General features: G+C 42.3%; 1 protein-coding gene across 2 annotated transcripts; it reads left to right on the top strand.

Moving 5' to 3' along the window:
* Window positions 1-445: 445 nt before the first annotated feature.
* gpnmb (glycoprotein (transmembrane) nmb) lies at window positions 446-19734 on the top strand. 2 transcript variants are annotated; one of them, XM_070436411.1, is made up of 12 exons: window positions 446-604; window positions 1357-1494; window positions 1595-1738; window positions 1867-2040; window positions 2867-3028; window positions 7181-7492; window positions 7715-7780; window positions 7911-8153; window positions 9366-9465; window positions 9597-9826; window positions 18338-18428; window positions 18552-19734. In XM_070436411.1, exons 1-12 carry the CDS (start codon window positions 535-537, stop codon window positions 18703-18705), a joined length of 1884 nt encoding a protein of 627 aa, XP_070292512.1. In that variant the 5' UTR covers window positions 446-534; the 3' UTR covers window positions 18706-19734. The 2 variants fall into 2 exon arrangements, with proteins under 2 accessions (XP_070292512.1, XP_023831582.1); XM_023975814.2 differs by having other exon boundaries at window positions 1595-1759.
* Window positions 19735-20383: the final 649 nt, after the last annotated feature.

The raw sequence follows: 20383 nt of genomic DNA, 5'->3' as shown, positions 1-20383 counted from the left end.
TTCGCTGCCAAACAAGGCTCTGCTGATAGCCAGGTGTAGCGGTAAGGATTCACTCCATGGTGCTGAAAAGAAAGCTCTTCTGTTGGGACAGCTTTATATAGGCCCTAAGAGTTTATGTGCACTGTTTGTCACCGTCATGGTGCAATTAATGTATTAATTTTAGCATGTAAATCTTGGTGGTGCAAAAAATATATATATTTGGCATGCATCTACAACGTTGTTTATTTTTTCGCACTACCAAGATTTACATGCTAAAATCGCTACTGAACGGGACAGGACAGAGCAGAGGGGTGGGTACTGAGACGGTTCACATGAAGCGCGCGACCTAATGAAGGATGAGATGCATCTTGTTATCAACGTCACATGTTTGCGCGTGCATGCATCCCTCTATTAAATTATGGAACTCCGGGCACGCGGGGGAAGAAAGTGAGAATAGGTGCGCGTGGGAGCAGTTATGTGTTTGGTGGGGTCCGCGTGAGCAGCAATATCTTTGGGGTTGTGTGGATATAGTTGCAGCTTTTTCTCCAGGTCGAAATGGGAGGTTTGCATTATGTCTGTGTTCTGGCTTGCACTTTTTTCGTTTCTCAAGCAAATGGACTCAAAAGTAAGTAAAGTTTTAGTTGCTTTTTGGGTCTCAGCTGTACCTATCAATCAGGTTTGTGGTATAGGATGCTTGGATGCAGATTAAGCATAATTTGTTGGCAAATGAAGAATTTAAATAATATAGGGATGATTGTAAGCCTACATTCTTGTTGATACTTGTTATGCGGATCGTTGTATATTTTTTCCCTTTAGCCTATAAAGGTTTAATAATGCAATCAGTCAACTCTTTCAAATGATTAGGCTATAGGTCGAAATAATTTCACATAGGCTATGCATGGAATTGAAATGTATTGTAATTTTTCTCCGTTTACACCTGTGGTTTACAAATTACGTTTTACAAGTAAAAATGAACGCTTCGGACTTTAATTGTTTTCATCTGACSGTGGTCATCTTCTAAGAAAGTCAGAGAGGTGCGCGAGCTGTTATTGCGTTGCCAATATCCGCTGTCAGTCTTAGTCCCATGAGCCCAATTATGCCATTTACGCGCGTGCACTAGTAGATGCGTCTTGTGAATATGGTTTCCTGGATAGGTTTTCCAACAGTATACAAAACATTTTTGAACTAAATCTATTGTAGTCTGTGTCTAGAATATGACCGTTTATTATGATTAGGGAAATAGGCTGGCTTCAACGAATTAATACAATACGCTTACATTAGAGCTCTCACATTAGGCAGCATTTTCCAATATACGTTTTTAAAAGTACCATTTTAGTCTATAAATTTCAAAACAAACATCTACTCTCTCTCTCTCAGCGTACCGAGACATGTTCCCTCATAAGCATTCAGTATCGATGAAGTTTCCACCGATCCCCGGTTGGAACCCAGACAGTAACCCGTGGGATGACTATCTTTACCCACCCTTCAGTCCCAAGGAACTAACGCGGAGGAAAGGTGAGCACCACCACTGACCTTGTCAAATTATGCAGAGAAAGTTTATAACGTTCCTCCTTTAAAACATTTAGCTATCCACTATTTTCACACACCTATCTAGGTCAGCCCGTCACAGTTCGCCTGACCAGTGACAGTCCTGCGATCATTGGCTCTATGGTGTCATTTACGGCCAAGCTAGAGTACCCACCGTGTCAGAAGGAGGATGCCAATGGGGAGCTGGTGTGGGATGAGCATTGTCCGGATGGTGTGGAGCTGGAGGCCTCAGGTGCTTCCCACAAACCACTCTACGTGCACGCATACACATTCGCGTGCCACAAAAATTACAATATCTGATAACTTCAGTATTGACTAACTCTCCCCTCCCCTGGTCAGCTAACGGTCAGCTGAAGCATGGCTATGTGTTTAACTGGACCTCCTGGCTAGATGACTACGGCTTTGGAAAGTGTACTGACCTGAAGAGATGTAATGTCTTCCCAGARGGGAAACCCTTCCCTCAGAGCAACGACTGGAGACACAAGGGCTACGTCTACGTATGGCACTCCATGGGTAAGTCTCACTCAAACACAATCAGTCACGGACATACTCATGCACACAGTCATAAAGTAACACACACATGCACGCACAATGTCTTCAATTATATGTGCTCTATCAAAGATGCATTATGCAGAAATCGCTCTGCCATTTTCTGGTTGCTAAAATTCTAATTGTTTGCCTAGGTTAGAGCATTGGGCCAGTAACCGAAAGGTTGCTGGATCGAATCCCCGAGCTGACAAGGTAAAAATCTGTCGTTCTGCCCCTCATGCAAGGCAGTAAACCCACTGTTCCCCGGACGCCGAAAACGTGGATGTCGATTAAGGCAGCCCCCTGCACCTCTCTGATTCAGAGGGGTTGGGTTAAATGCGGAAGACACATTTCAGTTGAAGGCATTCAGTTGTACAACTGACTAGGTATCCCCCTTTCCCTTATTTCAGTTCATGTGACAAAACAACAGTGTAGAGAATCATTGTACCATCTAAACCGCTGTGAAATATATTTTCCATAACCAAAAATATTGTATTTTCAGCTGTTTGAAGCTGGTATACAAAACCGAAAGTAAAAGACACAAAAACAAAACTTATAAATAGTGTATAAATAGTGCACATTGAACAAATCTGCTTCTTAGACTTGCTTTCAATAAGAATGACAGATCTATAACTCACATGTCTAAAAAGATTTATATTGCAGCTTTAAAGGTGGGGAAAGGTGAGGCAGGTGCTGAGAGATGGAGATCTGCTATTGCTGTAACTCTCTCTGCCCTCCCTCTCCACCTCCCTCCCTCCATCTCTCTCCCTCACTCCCTCCATCTCTCTCCCTCACTCCATCCCTCTCTCAGGTCAGTACTCTGAGACGTGCGATGGCTCCTCTTCCACCCTGACAGTGAACACCAGTGACATCACTCTGGGGCCGGAGCTGATAGAAGTCATGGTGTACAGGAAACGTGAGCGCAGGAAGTACAGCCCCCTGGCCACAGACAAGACCATCTTCTTCGTCACAGGTGAGTCCCCTGTATACATTTCATGTCTACTCCCAAAGCATCAATGAGACGGGTCTCAATCCACAACCTTTCTTCCTCCCATCTACTATCGTTCCTTCCCCTTGTACATCTTATAGGACACCAAGCCCTTAGTCAGGTGGAGCTTTAGTGCTTTGTTGCTTTCACTTATTCAAATATTTTTTGACAGTCAAGAATTTTGTTGATTGGAACAAAGGCCGATGGTATGTCCCAAAAGGCACCATATTCCCTATATAGTGCACTACTTTTGACCAGACCCCTATGGCTGTAATGCACTATGTAGTGCACTACACTCTTAGAAAAAAGGTTTTCAAAGAGATTCTTCGGTTGTCCCCATAGGAGAACCCTTTTTGTTTCTAATTAGAACCCTTTTCGGTTCCAGGTAGAATCCTTCTGTGAGAAGGGTTCTACACGGAACCCAAAAGGGTTCTTTCTACCTGGGGGTTCTTCAAAGGGTTTTATGGGGACAGCCAAATAACCTTTTTAAGTTCTAGATACGCTACATTCTTTAAAAAAATGTATTATTTTACCCCTTTTTCTTCCCAATTTTATGATATCCAATTGGTAGTTACTGTCCTGTCCCATCGCTGCAACTCTCGTACAGACTCGGGAGAGGCGAAGGTCGAGAGCCGTGTGTCCTCCGAAACASAACTCAGCCAAGCCGCACTGCTTCTTGACACAACGCCCGCTTAACCCGGAAGCCAGCTGCACCAATGTGTCGGAGGAAGCACCGTACACCTGGCGACCGTGTCAGCATTGCACCCGGGCCACCACAGGAGTCGCTAGTTCGCGATTGGACAGGAACATCCCTGCCAGCCAAACCCTCCCCTAACCCGGACGACGCTGAGCCAATTGTGCGCCGTCCCATGGGTCTCCCACTTTTGTTTTTGAGCCTGGACTCGAACCAGGTTCTCTYGTGGCACAGCTAGCACTGCGATGCAGTGCCTTAGACCACTGAGACACTCGGGAGGCCACTACATTCTCAAAAGTATGTGGACACCCCTTTCAATGAGTGGTTTCGGCTATTTCAGCCACACCCGTTGCTGACAGGTGTATAACATTGAGCACACAACCATGCAATCTCCATAGACAAAAATTGGCAGTAGAATGGCCCATAGTGAAGAGTTCATACTGAAGAGCTGCCCCGGTCAACTGTAAGTGATGTTATTGTGAAATGGAATTAGGCTTCTACAAGCTCTGATGCTGCTGCTGGTCGTTAGTAACAAACTTAATAACTGCCTGGTACTCAGCACTCTATTGTCCCTCTAATCACTCTGATATCAAAGCAAATGTAATCGAAAATCTAATCAAACACTTAATGAGAGCCCATGAGCTCATGTTGAGCATGAGTGAGGGCCTCGGCTAAAAATAGGAGGATCCCATCAGCTTTCTATAGGCTAGGCCTACTATATTTATTTCTCAACTTTCCTAATATTAAGCACATTGCTTATATTTACAACAGGAGTATAGCCTACCTGGCTGGCATGAAAATGAACCATATGAAAAGCGTCCTCCATTCGCTATTTAAGTGTATAGATGACATGTATTTCTTCCTGCTGCCCCTGCTTCGAGACAGGTGCATGATAATGGTCCATTGTAAATCAAAATACATTTCACACATATATCATTTAATATATGTAAAGACTAGATAAAATCAAGAATAGTCTGATGGATGACAATATTAGCCTATCACTTGGGAATTAAATATTATCACTTGTAAACAATGCCCAGCTTAAGAAACAATGCCTTTTTTTGGGCTACTTTTTCGAATCATAGTCGCACACCTCATGTAGCCTAGCCCATAAGCCTACATGTTTTGATAAGGTTTGTATCACAACTAAAGTGGCCAAATAACTTCTTAAAATTAAGCACATTAATCCGCTTTACAAGGGGTGTAGAGCCTAACTGGCATGAATAAGCATCACGTGAGTTTCAAGTTTGGGGAAGATCATTTTCACCATAAAAATGCACCTTCATAATGAAAGCATTACATGCATAATTGCATTTGTGGTCACCTTTGATAATGGTCTTTTCTGCTAATGGAACATCTACCCTTAGTCTACTACCATGTGCGCATTGCTGCGCTTATAATGTGAAGATTAGCTTAATAGTTAATCAACATTTTAAGCTAAACGTTCTGATCTGTTGCGTCAGCCACACTGCATAAAAAAGGTTTTGAAGCTAGTAGTTGTATTAATTTGGGATCTATCGCATCCCGCAACTGTCCCAGACTATGTTTGGAATATTTATTTCTCACACAGAATAGAATAGGTTGACTTTTGTACTATGGGGGAATAGTAGATTGACATAGGCTAGTGCTTTTGCTGTTCGTTAGGCCTACTCATTTTGTTGGCTGACGAAAAGTAAATGCTGACAGTTCTTCCAATATCTTCAATTTGCACCTCGGAATTGGATAAGGACGCGCACAGTTGTATCCCCGATGTGTCTGTCTTCACTTGTAGCCTGCGAGAAAGACCCGATCATGTGACGTAGAGCCATATGAGTGGGAGGTGATTCGGAGCGCTCAGCACTCAGGGAGAAGGGCACAATGTCCACTGGCCGCAAAAGGCAAGGATTTTTTTAGGGTGCATTACGGCCACACAAAGGTGCTAACTCCGTGAAATTCGAGGCATTATCAAGTCCTTGTCAAGTTGTGAATGAGTGACTGATGTAGTGTGTACAAAAAAACAAAGCAGAGCTGATGCCTTTAAAGCAACTTTTTTKAAATCATCGTGCAGCCTTAGAATGTATTAAAAATCTAAACATATAGCCCAACGTTTGTAGAACAACCTAAAGTTACATTAATAACTCTAAATGAACCGCTCAACACAGAATAGCAGTATGTGCACACTCCCTCAAATCGTTTGGAGAAAATGTCCTTTCTATTTTATTCAGCTTTGTTCAATTGTATTCATACTATAAAATAATGCTACAGAATTCTAAGAAAATCTTGTCTGCTAAATGAACTAGTGTATCCCACAGTCATTTGGCATAGCCAGATCAGGGCCTAACATAAGGACAACTTAGAGTATGCTATTCTGTTCTTCTGAAATAGACTACATTTTCTTCATATCATGCTTCTTTAGACCTGTCAAAAATAAATAATGGATTTATTGTAAAGTTGTAGGCTATATTACATGGATTTATTAGACTTTTTAATGTAGATGTAGATGCATCAGTGACTTGCAAGCTAAGAGTGGAGATGCTAAATGTGTTTATGTTAATTAACGGTCAATTACAGTGATACCGACAGTTATTGGCTTGACAATCGCCGYGTGACAATTTTGTGACCACCACAGCCCTAGCAGTGGAAACACGTTCTCTTGAGTGTTGAATCACGCTTCACCATATGGCAGTTCAACAAACAAATCTGGGTTTGGCGGATGCCAGGAGAACACTACCTGCTCCAATGCAAAGTGCCAACTGTAAAGTTTGGTGGAGGAGGAATAATGGTCTGGGGCTGTTTTTCATGTTTCGGGCTAGGCCCCTTACTTCCAATGAAGGGAAATCTTAACGCTACTACAGCATACAATTACATTCTAGGCAATTCTGTTCTTCCAAATTTGTGGCAACAGTTTGGGGAAAGCCCTTTCCTGTTTCAGCATGACAATGCACAAAGCGAGGTCCATACAGAAATGGTTTGTTGAGATTAGTGTGGAAGAACTTGACTGGCCTGCACAGAGCCCTGATCTCAACCCCATCGAACACCTTTGGGATGAATTGGACCGCCGACTGCGAGCCAGGCCTAATCGTACAACATCAGTACCCAACCTCACGAATGCTCTTGTGGCTGGATGGAAGCAAGTCCCTGCAGCAATGTTCCAACATCTAGTCGAAAGCCTTCCCAGAAGAGTGGACGCTGTTATAGCAGCAAAGGAGGGACCAACTCTATTAAGGCCCATGATTTTGGAATGAGATGTTCGATGAGCAGGTGTCCACAGACATATAGTGTAGCTCCTTTTTTCCCCCCTAAAAGTGTACGTAGCGAAAAGGGTGCCCTTTTGGAAGCAACCATAGCCTGTCTCTTACACATCAGCTGGTCCTTCCTCAGAGGGACGCAGTACAGAAGAGAATGTATAGCTGAACGGATGTGTCATGTCTGAGCGTTTCTCATTAATCCTTACCCCTTCACAGACAAGATCCCAGTGGCGGTGAATATTTCCCAGAAGGCAGCATCCAACCTGTCGGCGAGCGTGTTTGTGCGTGGTGAGGACGTGGTGTTCAGTGTGTCTATTCACGATCCCAGTAACTACCTGAAGACTGCCGATGTCGTCGACTACATCTGGGACTTCAAGGACGGCAACCAGCTGGTCACCCATAGCAACGTGGCCACGCATGCCTACAGCGCGGACGGCGAAGTTAACGTGAAGCTGACGGTGGAGGTGGCGATCAAGATCCCGTGCCCCCCGCCAACACCGATGAGTGTTACTTCGCCACAAACTAAAGGTACACACTTCACTTCAGAGGATACTACAGGTACACAAATCTAGAAGAAGGTATGTACATAGTACACACAATAATGAGCTTCACCTGCGCCGTACTACTGCCACACATGCCTGGAATAAGGTATGCAGTTGAGGGAATGGAGCATGTTTTTTGGACTGATTGAGCAGCAGCTGCATTTCCATCTTTGGAGCGTTGTATCATATCTCTTTTTCTCTCCTTCAGCGGCCCCCACACCTCCCACTGGCACTCACTCCATCACTAGCAAAATGGAAACAACCCATGGTTATGGTAAGAGTTAACTCTACAATGTGTATGGAATAGAAGTGTCTGCCAGAGTGTTTGAGGAAATGTTTTCTCTTGTGAGTTTAGTTCTATTCAGTTGACATAAACTGTCCAAATTCGACTGTCTCGTTTCCAGTGCCAGTCACCACTGCCAGACCCACCTCCAAGGGCCCCAACACACCTGTTCCTGGGACAACGGGCTTCCCGACGACAGAGCCCCTCCCCCCGACAGTGGCTGATGTGACCCAGGGGTTCAACCCGACCTCGCTGCTGCCAGCTGTCCCCACCCCTTTGGCCCAGCTCCATCACAGACACCTGGCGGCCACCGACTGCTTCCGCTACCTCTACGGAACTTTCCAGACCAACATCACCATCATCGGTGGGTGCATGACAATAGGATGTCAAACTGATGACAATCAGTGAAGTCAGTCAGTTAGCCCCTCAGTTAACCTCTCTTGGGCACGTGAGACGGTAGCGTCCCACCTCTTCAACAGCCAGTGAAACTGCTGGGCGCCAAATTCAAATACAGAAATACTCATAAAAATTCAGAAAACAAAACATATTTTACATAGGTTTAAAGATGAACTTCTTGTGAATCCAACCACGGTGTCAGATTTAAAAAATGCTTTACGGCGAAAGCATACTTTACGATTATGAGAACATAGCCCACTAGACAAATCATTACAAACAGTAGCCAGCCAGATAGAACAGTTACACAATTTAGAAATAGAGATAAAATGAATCCCTTACCTTTGATGATCTTCATATGGTTGCACTATTCATTTACTCAATAAATTTCCTTTTGTTCGATAAAGTCTCTTTATACCCAAAAACCTCAGTTTTGTTCACGTTTTCTTCAGTAATCCACAGGCTCAAACACAGTCAAAACAGGAAGACAAAAAAATCCAAATTGTATCCGTAAAGTTCATAGAAACATGTCAAACGATGTTTATATTCAAACCTCAGGTTGTTTTTAGCCTAAATAATCGATAATATTTCAACTGGACAATAACGTCGTCAATATAAAATGTAAACAAGAATCGCACTCTCGGTTGTGCGCATGAAAAAGCTCCGTAAAACTTTAGGGTCCAGTCAGTCAGACTGCTCTTACTTTCTCATTTTTCAGAATACAAGACTGAAACACTTTCTAAAGACTGTTGACATCTAGTGGAAGGTATAGAAACTGCAATTTGAGTCCTAAGTCAATGGATACTGTAATGGCATTGAATAGAAAACTACAAAACCCCCCCKAAAAATACTTCCTGAATGGATTTTTCTCAGATTCTTGCCTGCCAAATCAGTMCTGTTATACTCACAGACATTATTTTAACAGTCTTGGAAACTTTAGAGTGTTTTATATCCAAATCTATCCAAATCTAGTTATATGCATATCATATCTTCTGGGCCCGAGAATAAGGCAGTTTAATTTGGGCATGCATTTCATCCAAAATTCCAAATGCTGCCCCCTACCCTAGAGAAGTTAATCACTTATCAGTCTATACAAATATATAAAGCTTGTACATTACAGATTTGGCTGATGAGTTCATGCACACTTCGAAAATGACATCACTTGGGCTTTACCCTATCACAGAGCACCTAATCAACAACCAGCCAGCCAATCGAATCGTGGACGTGTCTGCTGCCAAGGTGACCAACACTGACATCAGCTTCCTGGTCAAGTGCCTGGGCAGGTGAGTGGAAGGCAACCCTCAGAAATGTTTTGGGGACTAGTGAAAAATGTAATTTGTGAATATTAGCACACAAACCACTCCATAGTTTCCCCATCCATAACCACCTCTCTACGTCTCCTCTCCCCCCGTAGCACTCCCACCTCAGCCTGCACCACCGTGTTGGACCCCTCCTGCCGCCAGGTCAGGAACATCGTGTGTGACGACGTGCCCCCGTCTTTGGGGTGCGAGGTGCGCCTGCGGAGGACCTTCCTGGAGCCGGGGATCTACTGTGTCAACATCACCTTGGAGGATGCCAGCAGTATGGCCCTCGCCACCACCACCATCACCATCACCATCAGCAACACTGACCCTGACACACCCGGTAGGTCACAGGGAAAAACCCTGAGGTACTATTGGCGTACTATTGGCAGCGTTGCAGGCGGACTACTTTACACACGTCTGCCAGATCTCAGAATGTCTGGATAGGTGTTTAGCTAAATTAGCTAACCACATCTGATACAGCAATCTGATGCCCGACTGTGCAATGTTGTGAACATGTGGATAAGTCGTAGTTGGAGGTTTAAATAAATAATACATTTATAGGGGACAATGCACAATAATCAACATCAATATTACAATAATGCAACATCCATGTAAATGTGCTGGGGTTAGCCAAAAGATCATTTGCACCCGTAGTCTCAGGGCAGCTAAGGACAATTATACAGCCACAATACAAATACTCACTAAAACAATACAAAATACAAATATATTACATCCAATAATGTATCATTCTAACAACAACATTATTATCAACTGTCATCTCACATATGAGGTAGCACAGATAACTCATGTGTACAGGTTTGGATAGATTTGAGCCATGTTTTCAATTCAAATGTAAAAGTACAATAATCAGTGCAGCTTCTCAAGTCCATGGGCATTGCATTCCAGTATATTGTAGCTCTAACAGAGAAGACCAATTAAACTGATTTTACTGTGTTCTAAAGGGACAACAGAATCCCCTCTAGTTACTGCCCTTGTTATCCTGGAGGGGCTTTCCTTGAGCATGATATGCCGGCATAGGGGTGGAGGGTCAAGACCATGCAGGATCTTAAAGACAAGGCTTGCATCTACATACTGCTTAAAGCTATCCAGACTAAGTAAATGACAATGGTGGTAACTGTTTGGTTTGTTATCAAAAATCTTAAGTGTTTGTTTGTAGAATGATTCAATTGGTTTCAGAATAGTTGCTCCTGCTTGTGACCAGCATGTGAGGCAATATCTCAGATGTGAGACGATCATAGCATGCATATATAGTTTGGCGTTCTCCAGAGGAAGGAAAGGTCTTATAAACCTAAAGTTGGATAATCCAACTTGACTGTGTTAACCACCTTCACATACATCCAGATGTATGTAGACGATACAGTTCTGTAACTTGCCTAGTTAACATCCAGATGTATGTAGACGATACAGTTCTGTAACTTGCCTAGTTAACATCACAAGATGTATAGTAGTACGATAACAGTTCTGTAACTTGCCTAGTTAACATCCAGATGTATGAGACGATACAGTTCTTAACTTGCCTAGTTAACATCCAGATGTATGCAGACGATACAGTTTCTGTAACTTGCCTAGTTAACATCCAGATGTATGAGACGATACAGTTCTGTAACTTGCCTATGTTAACATCCAGATGTATGTAGACGATACAGTTCTGTAACTTGCCTAGTTAACATCCAGATGTATGTAGACGATACAGTTCTGTAACTTGCCTAGTTAACATCCAGATGTATGTAGACGATACAGTTCTGTAACTTGCCTAGTTAACATCCAGATGTATGTAGACGATACAGTTCTGTAACTTGCCTAGTTAACATCCAGATGTATGTAGACGATACAGTTCTGTAACTTGCCTAGTTAACATCCAGATGTATGTAGACGATACAGTTCTGTAACTTGCCTAGTTAACATCCAGATGTATTAGGACGATACAGTTCTGTAACTTGCCTAGTTAACATCCAGATGTATGTAGACGATACAGTTCTGTAACTTGCCTAGTTAACATCCAGATGTATGTAGACGATACAGTTCTGTAACTTGCCTAGTTAACATCCAGATGTATGTAGACGATACAGTTTCGTAACTTGCCTAGTTAACATCCAGATGTATGTAGACGATACAGTTCTGTAACTTGCCTAGTTAACATCCAGATGTATGTAGACGATACAGTTCTGTAACTTGCCTAGTTAACATCCAGATGTATGTAGACGATACAGTTCTGTAACTTGCCTAGTTAACATCCAGATGTATGAGACGATACAGTTTGTAACTTGCCTAGTTAACATCCAGATGTATGTAGACGATACAGTTCTGTAACTTGCCTAGTTAACATCCAGATGTTGTAGACGATACAGTTCTGTAACTGCCTAGTTAACATCCAGATGTATGTAGACGATACAGTTCTGTAACTTGCCTAGTTAACATCCAGATGTATGTAGACGATACAGTTCTGTAACTTGCCTAGTTAACATCCAGATGTATGTAGACGATACAGTTCTGTAACTTGCCTAGTTAACATCCAGATGTATGTAGACGATACAGTTCTGTAACTTGCCTAGTTAACATCCAGATGTATGTAGACGATACAGTTCTGTAACTTGCCTAGTTAACATCCAGATGTATGTAGACGATACAGTTCTGTAACTTGCCTAGTTAACATCCAGATGTATGTAGACGATACAGTTCTGTAACTTGCCTAGTTAACATCCAGATGTATGTAGACGATACAGTTCTGTAACTTGCCTAGTTAACATCCAGATGTATGTAGACGATACAGTTCTGTAACTTGCCTAGTTAACATCCAGATGTATGTAGACGATACAGTTCTGTAACTTGCCTAGTTAACATCCAGATGTATGTAGACGATACAGTTCTGTAACTTGCCTAGTTAACATCCAGATGTATGTAGACGATACAGTTCTGTAACTTGCCTAGTTAACATCCAGATGTATGTAGACGATACAGTTCTGTAACTTGCCTAGTTAACATCCAGATGTATGTAGACGATACATGTTGTAACTTGCCTGTTAACATCCAGATGTATGTAGACGATACAGTTCTGTAACTTGCCTAGTTAACATCCAGATGTATGAGACGATACAGTTCTGTAACTTGCCTAGTTAACATCCAGATGTATGTAGACGATACAGTTCTGTAACTTGCCTAGTTAACATCCAGATGTATGTAGACGATACAGTTCTGTAACTTGCCTAGTTAACATCCAGATGTATGTAGACGATACAGTTCTTGTAACTTGCCTAGTTAACATCCAATGTAATGAGACGAACAGTTCTGTAACTTGCCTAGTTAACATCCAGTAATGTATGCAGACGATACAGTTCTGTAACTTGCCTAGTTAACATCCAGATGTATGCAGACGATACAGTTCTGTTTGTACACTCCAAAAAATAGACAACTGGTGGGAGATCATTTKTATAGATGGTAAACAGAAGGAGGGATAATATTGACCCTTCTGGGGCCCCAGTGTTATAGTAAAGAGAGTCCGACTGAGTGTCCCCCAGACGAACCCTTTGACTTCTGTTTGTCAGATAGGAATATATCCAACTAATGACTTCAGTGGACACATTAAGGGAGGATAGCTTGGATAGGAGGACCTCATGATTCACAGTATCAAAGGCCTTTTTAAGTTCCAAAAAGACTGACATCACCACCTATGTCCAGTTTAGATTTAATTCACTCCAGAAAATAGCAATTGGCTGTTTCGGTAGACTGGTTAGTTCTGAATCCAAATTGCATTTGATGTATGGAGTTGCCCTGAATGAGGTGTTCAGTCAGATGATCAGCCATCCATCTTTCAGCTACTTTTGATAGCACTGGAAGCGTGCTTATAGGTCGGTAGTTTTCATCCAGTGTTGGGTCACCAGATTTTAAAACAGGTGTCGTGTCTTTGCTATGCCGGATTAAGTGATATGACATGCTATTTTATAAAATAATTTCTCTGTAATTAATATGACCTGATTAAACTAATCATGTAAATGTAGGAAGTCGGGGCACCATGGAAGAATGTTTATAGAGCTGTTGTCTTCCGAATAAACTCTTAAAGACTTGGTAATCTTTTATAGCAATAGCAGTCAATTATTAATCGTCACCTTATTCAGTCTCATCTGAACGTCGTAAAATTCTTGGTTATCTTCACAAACCCTGGCTAACAAGTTGAATCAGCAATACAAAATGTGGTTTATTTATTTACTAAATACCTCAATAATCACAGAATTACATATACACAGGATGGATCATACATTGATTACTAATTATGTCATACAAGAAAACGTCCCCAGCGGACGGAACCGATATGACGGCTGGTTACACAAAGAAAGGGGGTTGGGTTTGAATGAAAGCGCGGAAGACTGAGGAACAAAAGGATTGGGTCTCTATCGGACCTTATGAAGCTATGCTATCATAAATACAGAATCTTATGCATTCTAAATAATCACCCATTTGGAAAAGGAAAATTCAAGAAATATTTACTCCGAGCTGCGCTTCGATAGATTGGTTGTAGATGGAAGGCTGGGTTGCCCAGCAGAGATCTCTCTTGTCCTTTGAAGAATGTCGTGTGGTAGAACGTATACGTTGTAGTACCCTGTCTTTCTGAAGAGATTGTCCGTCCTTTCCTAGCCCACGTTTACAGCTGCTGCTGTTTACTCGACGTCTAGGATGRATCACTTCTTTAGTGAATAAGAGTTCAAAGTTCATACCAACTTACCATACTATGAGCTCATGCTATATTCTGGCTGGTATAGTCGAAATTCATCCTTCCAGCGTGTCGATCTTCACCTCCACGTTGAAATTCGCCTTTCTAAACGTATGGACATCAGTCCTCACATCATCGGGAACACAATGTTAATTTCGTTAGGTTGTAGTTGGTCAACCATTCGCAACCAGAGCTCACGCTGAGGTTGGCTTAGTTCTGTTGTTGATATCAGACCTTTTAAACGTATGGACAGCAGTCCTGACGTTATCAGGAACACAAGGTTAACTTTCGTCAATGGGTTTTTGTAGTGGTGGAGAGAAGGGCGTGTTTCATAGTTCACAACCAATGTCTGTTCACTTGGGCGGGGCCACTGAGTGAGCATAGTTCACTTATGAAAACAATTCTCTCATTTAGAAGCTAAAATTACATTTAATCTTTTCACAAATAGTTTCATATTTAAACATTTAAATTGCACAACAATTCCAGGTGAATCTGATAACTAGGATGTGTAGACTTTCCAAGATACAGTTTGTCATCCTATCATCAGTAATAATGTATATTGTCAACTGGTTGGATTACCGAAATAAGGTTCCGTTCCCCAACCTTCTGATGTTACCAGACTCTCTCTATGTTAACAAAGAGCTTTCTAAGAGTCCAAACTGTAGAGAGAGAAAAGGGGGAAAGGTATTTATGGAGGTCATAAACCTCACCAACATGGCAACGTCATGACACAGGTATCACTGCAGCAGACTTCCAAGCATTGGGGGAAGAACCCACATTCGATGGACAGATTAACTAGATGTACAATAGGGGCAATTAGAGAATAATTGTTTCTCTTCAGGAATACAGTGTCTAGACCAAATACATATTTTGTTCTAGAGCTCATGAAGAAGCTAATAATACTGTCCAGTGCTGACGCTGAGATTTCAGGAATTCTGAATATTGGTTTATTATTTTCTATGGGAGTGAGGACTGTGGTCTTGGTTGAGAATCTTTAAGCCAGCTCCCTGACAGCTAACGAAAAAAATGTTGAAGATGGTGGATATGAAATTGGAGTCTTGAATTAGAATCCCATTAACCTTTAATTCAGGATGTTTTTTGGACTTTTCAGCTCCTCTCCCTGTTAGTTTGTTGAAATTTTCCCAAATCACTTTGCCATTTCCTTTCGCTTCAGTGATCACTCTAAGAAAGAACTCTGCTTTTGCTTTTTTTATATTCCTAACCACCTTATTTCTCAGTCATGCAAATATACGTGTCATCATTCTTACCAGACTTCAATGCTTTTTTCAAGGAAAAATCCCATTCTCTCATCTGCCTCCTGAGGTCCTCGTTGAGCCATGGTAGAGAGGTTTTCCGTCTTGGCTTACGTTGAAACTTCCTAGTAAAAGAGGTATCTAGTTTGTCAATAGCTGACAGAAATGTTCTGTATCCAAACTCTGGGCATTCATTGCTTAACAGATCAGACCAGTCAATTTGACTTATAGCTGCATCGTAGTTACTCTGCTCACGTTTCTGGATTTTTTTATCGTACTGTTGCACATTAATTTTTTTTACATGTATTTCTTATTTCACCTTTTATTTAAACAGGTAAGCTAGTTGAGAACAAGTTCTCATTTACAACTGCGACCTGGCCAAGATAAAGAAAAGCAGTGCGACACAAACAACAACACAGAGTTACACATGGAATAAACAAGCGTACAGTCAATAACACAATAGGGAAAAAAAGAAAGTCTATATACAGTGAGTGCAAATGGCGTGAGAAGGCAATAAATAGGCCATAGTAGCGAAGTAATTACAGTTAGCAAATTAACACTGGAGTGATAGATGAGCGTTGGAGTGTTGTATGGCATTGAAGCTCGTTTGGAGGTTGTTAACACAGTGTCCAAAGAAGGGCCAGATGTATACAGAAGGGTGTCGTCTGCATAGAGGTGGATCAGGGAATCACCCGCAGCAAGAGCGACATCGTTGATATATACAGAGAAAAGAGTCGGTCCGAGAATTATAGGGAGTGTCGGAGGAAACACCGTACACCTGGCGACCTGGTCAGCGCGCACTGCGCCCGGGCCGCCACGGGAGTCGCTAGTGCGCGATGAGACATCGCTGGACGACGCTGGGCCAATTGTGCGTCGCCCCATGGACCTCCCGGTCGCGGCCGGCTGCGACAGACCCTGGGCTCGAACCCAGAATCTCTGGTGGCACAGCTAGCACTGCGATGCAGTGCCTTAGACCACTGCGCCACCCGGGAGGCTTAAAGTTATCTTTCATGTACATAAGCAATCCACCCCCTATGCCCTCTCCCCTGTCCCTCCTGAATATGGAATATCCAAGGACATTAAAGGCAGAAATAGAAGATTTTTTCAGCCATGTCTCAGAGAAACAGGAAAAATCTAGATTAGAGTCGTTCAATAAATGATCTACCTGTTCACTCTTAGAAATAATGCTACGAATATTCAGATGACCTCCCAATATTCCTCTAGGCTTGGAACGAGGGTCCCAGAGCATTTTAGCCCGATTAACGCTTTGACAAAGTTTCACGGTACAAAGTTTTCTAATACCTGCTTAAGGGAACTGAGCATCTGACTCGAAGGCGGTTTTTGTTTGGGACATGTATCAAGAGTTGGCATTAAAATTAAATTATCAGCAGATTTCTCATTCTCTTGAAAAGCCATGTTAGCGACAGTAGTTATGCTCACATACACAGAATAACCTTCTCTGATCCAGATAATATAGGTTTACTCAAATATAGATCATTTTAATCCTTCATCAATGATTTTGTTCTGGACGGCTAATTAGGGGGACTTTTCTCCACTTCTCCCAGAATTACATCCTCCATATCAGCCTTTTTTCTGCAGGTGACCTAACTCCAGACTCTGATGGGGAGCTGGGTACCCTGGGCCGCTTTGGTGTATGTTGATTCCGGTTTGTTTGAATGAAGTTCAGCATTGATGTTTGGCCGCCTACTTTTGTATTCCCCAGAGAGTTGCACCGCCTTCGGGGTCCCTTATTAACCTCCAGGTTTTCTATTGGGTTATGATTGTCACTGGTCTCAGTAGCTACTTTCCCAGCTTCATTTTGAGCATTTTTCCTCTTATTATTTTTCTTGGAATGAGAGGTCACTGTTGCAGACTCTGGCTCACCAGGTACCAACTCCAATGTTTCATTCACTCCGTCTTTGTTCTTGGGAGCCGAAGAATTATCTTCTTCAACCTCAGTCTCACGTTCAGTCATTTCAGCTGAGATATGTGATACGTCTGCCCTACTCATGGGGACAGGATTGTTGTCCTGCACATAGTGTGAGAAAGTTTCCTCTATGCACCTGATGTTGTCCAGTGTAGTAGGACTGTACTCTACCATCTCCTGAACCACTCTAGTGTAGGATTGTCTATGCACAGGACCTTGTTCATCATAAAATATTTAGTGAGGGCCCATCCTTACAGACTGTGTTATAGGAATGAAGGGTGTTGCTTCAACATATACAAAACGATCTCCAGTGGAGCAGTTTGTAAATTGACCGTTGTATCTTATCATGCGCCTCATCACTCTCCACATCACCTTACATCCAGCTTTAGCCAGAAACTCAGTCACAACACTATCGTCTGCTGATTCAGGTAGTTTTTTAATGTTAACCTGAATGGAGTTCTGGTCAGKCATGCGTGACTTCAAACTGAACGGATTATTCTCTTTGAACACAACATGTTTTCCTCTGACTGTTATTCCTCTGAACAAAAACGTTGCTCTTGCTTCCTTACTGAGAATATATAAACGCCAGAGTGCACATACTCCCTGTACTGACCTCAAGTGGTTTGGATGAATATCCTGTATGAGAGCGTGGTAGAGCTCCTCCTTATGGGGTTGGCTATATCCTCCTTTGTCAGGATTTCTCTCTCCATGATAAAAATTGGTAAAACAGTCTCCTTTGGGGCACAAGGAGACTGTCTAGGTTTTGTTTAATAGTGCTTGTGCTAAGTTTGCACCTGATACTGAAGTACTTTCTTTCTCTCCTGGTCTCATACCTACATCTCTTCTTTTCACTCCATTCTACTTCTTTCCCTTCCTCTCCTCGATCCAACTCTCTATCACTCTGTCCATTTCCCTATTTTTTTCTTACCACCCTCTCTTTTGTAGTGTCTAAAGCTCCTCATGCTGCAGAGGTTGTACTCTCCTCCAGTGCTATCCTGGTAGCCATCTTTGCCTTCATCGCCTTCATAGTCTACAAGTAAGTCAAGCCACAGTGTTCCACACACCCACGTCTATCACCAAGCTTCCCTTACTCATGATCTCTCTCCTCCCTCTCTATGCCATTTCTCTGTCCTCCTCTTTCCCTCCCTTTCTCCCCTAGGCGCTATAAGGTCTACAGACCTGTGACGAGGTCCCTGGTGGAGGATGCCAGTGTCCATGTTGAGATCGGGGGTCGTAGGGGCCGGCTGAGGGAGATCATATTCCCCACCAACGAAGAGAGGAGTCGCCTGCTGATGGACAGACGCCCCGTGTAGACCCACCGTCGGTACTACAGAAGGGAAGCAGAGCGAAATAAAATGAATAGAACTTACACTCGTCTGTCAGTTAGGATATTGAGTATCTGTTCTACACCATACATTTCTATCTGAATGTTCTGTAACGTTATATAATCCTGAACAGGCACTAGCGTTTTTTCTTAGAGGTTCTTTAGTAACAAATTATACATTTAGCACATTTATAAATGCATCACAAAGATGATATATATACCAATAAACAAGAGAACTTCTTCACATTTTAGTGTGTCAAAGTAACACTGTTAATAGGTAAGATGGCAAGAGGTACATTTCACCTGTGCTGAAAAATATGAAAATATGAATATCTTTTCTGTTTAGTTCACTTTGTAGTAGAAAAGCACAAGTATGTGGCAAATGGCAAGAATTAAGAGAAGTTTGCAATAAAGCTGTGTTTTGAAGTTGGAGCGGGCAGTGTTTGAGGCAGTGCTGGGGTGTATTCATTCCACCGATTGTTGCAAAACGTTTCTTAAACAGAACGAAACGGGGCGGGACCTACCTGAATTTGTCCAATAGACACTCGTTTTGCTCTGTTTGCTTCCATTTGGTTCTTAAATTGTAAACAGTTTCTGTAATGAATACACCCCTGGAGTGAGCGTGATAGTAAGGCCCTTTCCCATTTCAAACCATAGCTTCTTCCCCTAGTCTTTTCAGATCTGTGAACTCCAAAGGGAAATGGGGCTAGGAACTAAAATGGAACTGGGCCAAATGAAACTGCTTTGACGGATAATCGGAGCTAATGATTTTGTAAATAAAATGTAATAAATATATTTGCAGTCTTTCACAAGCCTAACAATGTGTTACTTTTAGAACATTTTCAAATATTAGATTTATCAGTGTTTAACTGTACATCCCACTGCCCATTCTCTAATTTGCATGTCATTTACATTTATTGCACGAATGTACTGAATTTAAGTTATTTAGTTACTATAAAAGCCATCGTTTCAAACCAATCTAAAAATGTAATTTTGTTCTGGAAAGATTTAAATAAAGATTGTGAACTAACCACTCAGTTTGTGAATATACTGGTAATGTATGTAGCCTACCGATCTGCATAGGTCTTGGGAGAAGGGGGGGGTTACAAGTGATGAAACAAGTAACCGGATTTAAATATAATTTAAAGTTGGATTTATGACACTACTACACTGTTGCAGTAACTGACCACCGAACACAGTTGCACTGGGGCTAAAGTTAGCTGAAGTTTGTACTGGCTTTAGAGAACCGAACTATAGATTCCAGTTCATCATGCTCCATGACCAAAGGTATGTGGACACCAGATATGATACAACGCTCCAAAGATGGACATGAGGCTGCGTCCAAAAAACATGCTCCATTCCCTCAACTGCATACCTTATTCCAGGCATGTGTGGCAGTAGTACGGTGCAGATGAAGCTCATTATTGTGTGTACTATGTACATACCTTCTTCTAGATTTGTGTACCTGTAGTATCCTCTGAAGTGAAGTGTGTACCTTTAGTTTGTGGCGAAGTAACACTCATCGGTGTTGGCGGGGGGCACGGGATCTTGATCGCCACCTCCACCGTCAGCTTCACGTTAACTTCGCCGACCGCGCTGTAGGCATGCGTGGCCACGTTGCTATGGGTGACCAGCTGGTTGCCTTCCTTGAAGTCCCAGATGTAGTC

Source organism: Salvelinus sp. IW2-2015, linkage group LG31, assembly GCF_002910315.2.
Source record: "Salvelinus sp. IW2-2015 linkage group LG31, ASM291031v2, whole genome shotgun sequence".
NCBI lineage: Eukaryota > Metazoa > Chordata > Actinopteri > Salmoniformes > Salmonidae > Salvelinus > Salvelinus sp. IW2-2015.
This window is presented reverse-complemented; position numbering and strand designations above follow the sequence as displayed.